Raw genomic sequence first — 7,384 nt, forward strand, 5'->3', positions numbered from 1 at the left:
TTGAAGGACCCAGATACCAAAGCAGAGCCTCAGCCCAGCTGCACACCTGTCCCCAGGCCCTCCTGGTCACCCCAGATAAGACCCCAAAGGGTGGAGATGTACACTCAGCCTGAAGCCCACAGAGCCCGAGAAACATGTTTATTGTTCAAGTTGGCTCATATTGCTGTGTGGGGTCTGGGGCACACTGTGCTCAGCTCAGTGCAGGATCCAGAAGACACACCATGCCCACGAGAAGGAAGCTTGCATCATGCCCTTCTTGGGAGTGTGCCTGGCTGGGCAAGGTAGGGGAGGCGTGCAAAGCCCAGGCTGGAAGGGTCTGCACCTGCTCAGAAACCGCCCCCCACCCCTGCAACCCTGGCCTGCTGCTCTGCACCTGCCCCCGCAGTCCCTCCAGGTCTAGAGTCTGAGCTCACCTCTGACCCACCCACAATCCAAGTGTCCACCCCCATTGCTCATTGGTGCCCCCAGTGGGGCAGGACACCTGGGAAGGCAGCTTGGTCCCAGAGACACAGGACACGTCAAGGGGAAACGCGTGAACTAGTAGGTGCTGCGCGGTTCACTGACCGATAAATAATAAATAAATAAATAAACTAGGAAGTAAGTAAACGGCGCACACGCCCACGCACACGCCCACACACACACACTGAGCAGTGGACACAGAAGTGGCCGGCCTCGACGCAGAGAGAAGGACAGACAGGGCAGGACTTTCTTGGTGGGGGCCGAGCACCCCGCCCCCGACACGCGAGGTGCTGGGGCCGCCCTGTGGGGCTTAAGGCATGTGGGAGACCGCGGGGCCGGGCCTCTGGGCAGTCCGCGCCGCTGGTCAGAGGCTGGTGGACGACACGGACAGCGTGGGCGAGGAGGGCGGCGGGAAGTTGAGCAGCTCGAGCACTGCCACGCCCACGCTGCTGCGCCTCGTGAACATGCAGGACGCGGCCACCCACTTGTTGGTCCTCGGGTTGTACTTCTCGATGGAGTTGAGGCTGGAGCTGCCATCGTTGCCCCCCACGGCATACAGCCAGCCGTCCATGGCCACCAGGTCATGCGTGCTCCTGGGGGTGGGGTGGGGGCGGGTAGGTGAGCCGGGGGCAGAACTGCTCTCAGAGCCTCCGGGAGCTGGGGGAGGAGCCCCCGGGGGCGGGGCCGGGGCGCTGGGCGGGGCCGGGGCGCTGGGCGGGTCGCAGGGAGCTGGGCGGGACGCATACACGGATAGGAGGCGTGGACACATCACACTGGCAGGAGCCTCAAGGCAGACCTGGGAATCTCCGGCGGGCAGTGGTGAGGGTGGGGGGGAGACACTCCCGACTTGTGGGGGAGGGGCCAGCGCACCTTCGGATGTTCATGGGGGCCACGCTCTCCCAGGCACCGGCCTTAGGGCTGTATCTCTCCACAGAGTTGAGGCAGCTGGTGCCGTCGTTGCCGCCGGCCACGTAGAGGGCCCCCTCCAGCACCGCCACCCCTGCGGAGCTTCGTCGGCTCAACATGGAGGCCACGGGGGCCCATGCATTTACCTGCGGTTGAGGGGACCAGCTGGGGGCAGACCCGTCACCAGCCTCCCTCCTCCTCCACAGTGCAGGAACCCTACTCTAGGACAGGTGTCTGTGGGATGGGGTGGGACCTAGAGGGCTGATCATCTGGGTGATGTGGGTGTCCGGAGTGAGGACCTCAAGTCGCTCTTGGAAAGGGAGATTCATGGGCTTGGGGTGTGTTTCCTACCTGGGGCTCATACTTCTCCACAGTTGCCAGGTGTGACGAACTGTCGTAACCACCCACAGCGTACAGGTTCCCATCTGCAGAGAGTCAATGTGCCCGTGGTGTGCCTGCTATGGGTGGGGTCCCCAGGGTGGGGGCAGTGGGGGTGGGGTGGACACCACACAGAGCAGGCCCTGTCACCCACCAAGCATGGCCACACGCACGTATCGCCTCCGGGTGCTCATGGCCGCGATGGACGTCCATGTTCCCGTCAGAGGGTCATAGCGTTCAGCACTGTGGACACCAGGCCTGCCGCTGACCTTGAGCAGTGGCAGAAAGGCTGCCCTGGTCCCAGGACCTGCCCTCTCCCACGGAATGATTAAAATCCCATCCTGGGCAGTCACAGAGACTGATCCCAGAATCCCATTGGAGCAAGTAGCAGGCCCTCTGGGTGGGGACAGGGCCCCTAGCTGGCCGCCTGCACAATCCTGGGCACGTGTCCGTGTGGTGCCCAGCCCCTGGGCTGGGGGAAGAACTTGAGAGGAAAAGAAGGGGCACTGGGCTGGTGCAGATGAAGAGGCCCAGGGTGCCCTGGTGACTTGAGTCAGGTTGGATCCCTCTTTGCTCCCCTCAGGCATGATCTCTGCAGTCCTGATGCAGCCACACCTGCAGCCGAACCAACCCCAAGAGGCCACCCGGCCCTGACCCCGGCCACTACCTGTTGAGGCAGGAGGCCCCATCGTAGCCACCAGCTGCATACAGGAGCCCGTGCAGGGCAGCCACACCCAGGCAGCTGCGCCTCGTGCCCATGGACACCTCAGGCTGCCAGGTGTTGGTCACAGGGTCGTACGACTCTACGGTGGCCAGGTCTGAAGTCCCATCGTAACTAGGGGAGGGGTCCGCTGCCGGTCAGGACTGGCCCAGTGGGCATACGCTAAGCCCCTGACCCCAAACCAGCTTCCACACTTACCCACCCACAGCATACAGCCGGTTCCCAACTGCTGACACGCCCACCCGGGCCCGGCGTGTGGACATGGAGGCCACCACGTGCCAGCGGTCAGTGCGCGTGTCATATGCTTCACAGTCTCCGTGGATGGCGAACAGGCTCCCACCACCTAGGAATGGGGCAGTGACGGGGCAGGACAAGAGAGCCAGGGAGGCACGGCTGGGGGTCTCTAGCGTAGCTCAAGGTCAAGAGTACGGGGGCTCCAGGATGGGTGGGGATGAGGATTGGTGAGTGGGTCATACCACACGGGGTCCTCCACAGGTGAACAGAAGAGCAGGTGTGGGGTGGGGACAGGATGTGACCAGCGCGGTATGAGGTAGGCTTGTGCTGGGCTCAGGGACAGAAGCACAGGTCAGTGATGGGAGAGGAGAGGGGGAGCATGTGGGGGAGGGTCCTGGACCCGAGGGGACAAGGCAGGCGAACATACCCACAGCGAAGAGCACGGGGCCGGCGCCCTCACAGCGCCGGGGCCGCGTCCGGCTGGTGCCCAGGACACCCCTTTGCTCAGGCAGCAGGTGGAACTTGAGGGCCTCGATGAGCAGGTCCTTGCAGTCAGGATGGTGCCTCACCAGGCTCTCAGCATCCACGTGGCCCAGCAGGAAGTCCCGGCTCAGCAGGGGCAGGCGCACGCACTTCATGAGCTGGGAGGCAGGGGTGCCACGGTCAGGCAGCAGGCCCCAGGGAAGAGCTCCCCCTCAGACGTGCTGGCTCTTCTTAAAAACGTCTCTGCATCACTCCTGTGAGGGGGTCTCTGTACACAGCAGACCCCAGGGGCACCCAGGCCCTCAGCCACTATGTGTCCCCTCCTAAGCACAGTGGGCCCCTAGGTGCTGGCCTCACCCTTGGCACATGCTGTCTCCGAGCGTCCACGTCATGTTTGACCCAGCTCAGGACGGCACGGTAGACGTCCTCCTCTGAAGGCACGTTCAGGCTGTCGCTAGAGACCAGTTCCAGCACCTAGGGGTGGGGACCCTCAGACCTGAGATCTAGGGAGGACCTTGGGGGCCCATGGAGCCCTGAAGGTGCCCAGGAGGGAGAGTCCAATGGGGAGGCCAGTGTTCCTACAAGAAGGGACCAAGCAGGGTAAGGAACCACAGACTCGGTTTCCATGGGCCCAGGCTCAGAACAATTCTAGGGATGCAGAACCAGGGCCCACAAGCTGTAGGCAGGGATGTGGTCAGAATAGGATGGGATCCGAAGTCAAAAATTGAAGGTTTGGGTGGGTCAGAAGAAGGGGGTATGGTGGGGGTAGGGTGGGGAGAGGGCAGGGGATGGGTAGTGAGGCTGGAATGCGGGTCAGAGGCTGGAAATAAGGGTTGGGGGGGCAAAGGGCCAGGTCCAAAGGGCCAAGATGAAGGAAGCCAGGAGTCCTGGGGTTGGGGCCAGGGTCTAGGGACTGGGTCAGGGTCGAGGCGGTGCCCCTGCTGGCACGTTACCTGCTTTAGTGGCAACAGCATGAACTCCTCGGTCTTGGCCACATCCACAAAGTGCTGCAGCACGTACCTGTGTGCGGCCTTGAGCAGGTCGCTGCATGAGTGCGTGTCAGCAAAGCCCCGGATGCCCAGACAGTTGGAGGGGTCGAGCTGACTCAGCAGGAACTTGCAGCAGGCGTCACGGACGCCATTCAGCTGCAGGAGGCTGGCAGCTGGGAGCAGAGTCTGTGGGATGACACGAGAGAGAGAGAGAGCCAGGGGAGCAGGGGCAGGGAAACGGGCCATGAGGGACTGAGGGAGAGGCACAGGGAAACACCAGGAGCTGAGGCACAGGGGCCCAGCGGAGCTGTGCGAGGGACTGAGGGAGAGGGAAACTGAGGGAGGGACCAGGCAGCCTCACCTGCACGTTGCCTTCGCCCACCACAATCTCAGCCGTGTATGCAAACTGCACCAGCTGGTCCAAGGCCTGAGGGTCAATGTCATGCAATGTCACGTGCGTCTGGCGGCTCTCACTCATCTCATCTGTGGGGACAGTGGGTCAGGCCGGTCCCTGCCCAGGGAGATCGGAAGAGCCCCCCGAGTGCCCAGAGTGGATGTGGGGGTACTTGCTTGTGAACATGGCGTGGAAGTAGGGACTGCAGGAGGCAAGCACCACCTTGTGTGCTCGGATCTCCTTGGCCGCCACGTGCAGGACGATGTCACACAGGAGGCCACGCTGCCGCATGCGGCTCATGGCCACGAAGGCATCGTGGTAGTGCCGTTTGGAGTTGTGGGACACGGTGTGGCCCTCGCGGCTCAGCAGCTGCATTGCACCCTCCATTGGGGCCGTGGGCCGGGCCTGGCGAGGACGCACGCGCTCTGCCTCCGGGCTGCAGACGGGTAGGGCCAGGTCAGACGCGCGCTGCAGGGAGCTGCTCACCCACCCCTGAAACTGCAGGCAGGGCCAGAGCACCTAGGTGGCAGCCCCCCTCCCTGACAGCTTCCCTACCTGGCTTCCATCAGAACCCCCCCCCTTCCCCTTCACATACAGGGGCCTCCCTAGAAGTGCAGCAAAACTGACCCACACCTGCTCCTCCGGTGACGTCCAGTCGCACCAGATGCCAGCGTTGGCCCTACGCAGCTTCCTCTGCCAGGACCCCTTCTGGCACCGTACTCCCCTCTGCGCAGGTGTCCCCACAGAATAGCGCATCTCTGCCCGTAACTTGTAAGAACCAAGTTCCCTTCGCCCTCTTTGGGACCAGGTGCTCGTCTGTCACTGGCCGCCCTTCCCGTTCCCCGTCAGAGTCCAGTGTCCTCAGCACGGGCTGGGCACACAGGATGTGCACCAAGCGCGACTGGCTAAGGCTTCAGGACAGCTCTGAAGACGGCCCCTATGCCACCAGCAGGTCGAACCTCACCTGACCCTCCCCCCTATCCTGCAGACAAGTCGCCCAAGTCTGAGCGGCGCAGCCAGAAGCCCAAGTCTGAGCGGCGCAGCCAGAATTCAAGGGCGGCGGGAGAGGACAGCGCCTCCGGGAAGCAGCCACTTCTGCGCGCCCGGTCCCACGTCGCTGCGTGCGCGACAAACGGGGGGAGTTGTACCTCCAGGGGCGGGCCGAGCCTGCGGGGCGCCGAGGCCTCCTCCTCCGGGCAGCCAGCCAAGGTGGGCGCACGCCCCTCCGCGCATCCCTCCCGGACCCCCTGGTCTGGCTCACGGTCCCCAGGCCCTCGGCCCACTTACGCCGGCGGCTGCGGCTGCGGCTGCGGCTGCGGCGGCGGCGGCGGCGGCGGCGCCTCCGGCCCAGGCCCCGGGCTGCCGTGCTCTGGGCTTTGCGTCCTGCCAGCCGGGCGCTCGCTGCGCGGCTGCATGGGCTCGGCTGCCGGACCCGCCGCGACCCGCGGAGAACGCGCAGACGAACGGACTTCTGACTGCCGGAGGGCTGCTAGGCGGTGGCGGCCGGCTCAGCGTCCCTCGCTCCCGCCCGCCCGCAGCCGCTGTTTCTCGGCGCCGCCCGCCCCGCCTCCCGCGCTGCCCGCGTCTTCGCGGCCGGAACGCAGCGCTGCAATCCTCCCAGCCACGTCCGGGCGCCTCGCCCGCTCTCCCCTCCAGGAAGCCCCCGCGGCCCCGCCCGCCGCCTACGTCGGAGAAGCCACCCCGACCATCCATCCCCGCCTGTTCCTTTAAGAAGCCCCGCCCCCGTAAGCACCCTGGACGGCCCTGCTGCCCTTGGGGCCTGTGGCAGCTCGGTGCCACGTTCTGCCTGCCCGCGTTGTGACCCCAGGCCGGCCAGTTTGCCCGGCCGGGCTTCGCTGGGTTCGCTCCGTGAACCGCTACAAGTACCAGGCCTGGGACTGGGCGCCAGCGGCGGGGTGGGGGTGGGGCGGGGGCGCAGGGCCCGGGGGATCTGCCAGGAGTCACGCCTGCTCCCAAGAAGCCTGCGGGATCGGGCGTCCCAGGCTCACACACTCCGGCCCTTTAGGGGGCGGGGATAGGAGGGCATCGTCTGGTTCTCCCGCCCCTTCTGCAAAGCAGCCTTCCGGCCTCTGGGCTTCTGTACCCGCCCTTCCCACAGGCGGGGCAGGGAAGAGTGGCCGCTCCCGCCCAGCCCACACTGTGGACTTAGGCAAATTCCCGGCGGAGGACTCGGAGGACCCAAGTATCCGGCGCAGTACTTCCCGGACGATTTGGCCAAACGGGCTTCAGTAACAGCTCCGGGATCTGTCCACTGCCCCCCACCCCCGCCGTGGCCTGTCCAGTGAAGTAGAAGCGACTCTCATCATTCTGACCCTCATTCGATGCAGGCGAGACTGGCCTGGCCATCAGAGCGTCATTTTTCCCGGCGAATTGCCCACCGATGGCATTGCCTACGCGGCTAGCCTGCTTTTCCTGCGAAGCTGGGCTCTTTATTATTGATTCGTGAGAGCTCTTTGCATAGGAGTCCTGTCTGTCAAGTGTCTTCCCCGGGGCGCATTTTGTCCGGCGCCTGTGCATTGACCCCCTTCCAGGCACGTGCTTCTGGAGCTCTGGGGAGGCTGTGGGCAGCAGGGGAGAGGGTGCCCCAGGTCCTGGGCCTCGTCTTCCCGGGGCAGGTGATTCGTGAGCAGCAGGCCAGCGTTCCATCCTGTGCAGTCCTGCCCGACTTTCGAGATCGACAGCCCGACACTCAGCGATGTGTGCGGAGCCGTGACTGAGTCCGGCCTGCGCCATTAGCCTCCATCCGGCCGGCCACCCTGGGAGCCCGGAGCACAGAGGATGTGAACTTGCCCTCCCGCT

At 64.9% G+C, this 7,384-nt stretch overlaps 1 protein-coding gene across 4 annotated transcripts; it reads right to left on the bottom strand.

The window, feature by feature from the left end:
• Positions 1-123: 123 nt before the first annotated feature.
• On the bottom strand, positions 124-6,481 carry KLHL17 (kelch like family member 17). 4 transcript variants are annotated; one of them, XM_047724466.1, is made up of 12 exons: positions 5,852-6,385; positions 4,741-5,000; positions 4,532-4,653; positions 4,135-4,356; positions 3,539-3,655; positions 3,126-3,339; positions 2,663-2,807; positions 2,411-2,578; positions 1,898-1,986; positions 1,717-1,790; positions 1,330-1,511; positions 124-1,052 (listed from the first exon to the last, which is right to left on the bottom strand). In XM_047724466.1, the coding sequence occupies exons 1-12, from the start codon at positions 5,977-5,979 to the stop codon at positions 824-826; spliced, it is 1,950 nt and encodes a 649-aa protein (XP_047580422.1). In that variant the 5' UTR covers positions 5,980-6,385; the 3' UTR covers positions 124-823. The 4 variants fall into 4 exon arrangements, 3 of the variants coding, with proteins under 3 accessions (XP_047580422.1, XP_047580425.1, XP_047580423.1); XM_047724469.1 differs by having other exon boundaries at positions 5,198-6,385; XM_047724467.1 differs by lacking the exon at positions 2,411-2,578.
• Positions 6,482-7,384: the final 903 nt, after the last annotated feature.

This window comes from Lutra lutra, chromosome 4 (genome assembly GCF_902655055.1).
Source record: "Lutra lutra chromosome 4, mLutLut1.2, whole genome shotgun sequence".
In the NCBI taxonomy this organism is placed as follows: Eukaryota; Metazoa; Chordata; class Mammalia; order Carnivora; family Mustelidae; genus Lutra; species Lutra lutra.

Excerpts from the sequence above, each read along its gene's own strand:
- KLHL17 (XM_047724466.1), bottom strand. The coding sequence starts at position 5,979 with ATGCAGCCGCGCAGCGAGCGCCCGGCTGGCAGGACGCAAAGCCCAGAG. Across the intron at positions 5,001-5,851 it reads CCGCAGCCGCAGCCGCCGGC|CCCGGAGGCAGAGCGCGTGC; the intron begins GTAAGTGGGCCG and ends ACCCGTCTGCAG. Across the intron at positions 4,357-4,531 it reads TGGGCGAAGGCAACGTGCAG|ACTCTGCTCCCAGCTGCCAG; the intron begins GTGAGGCTGCCT and ends GTCATCCCACAG.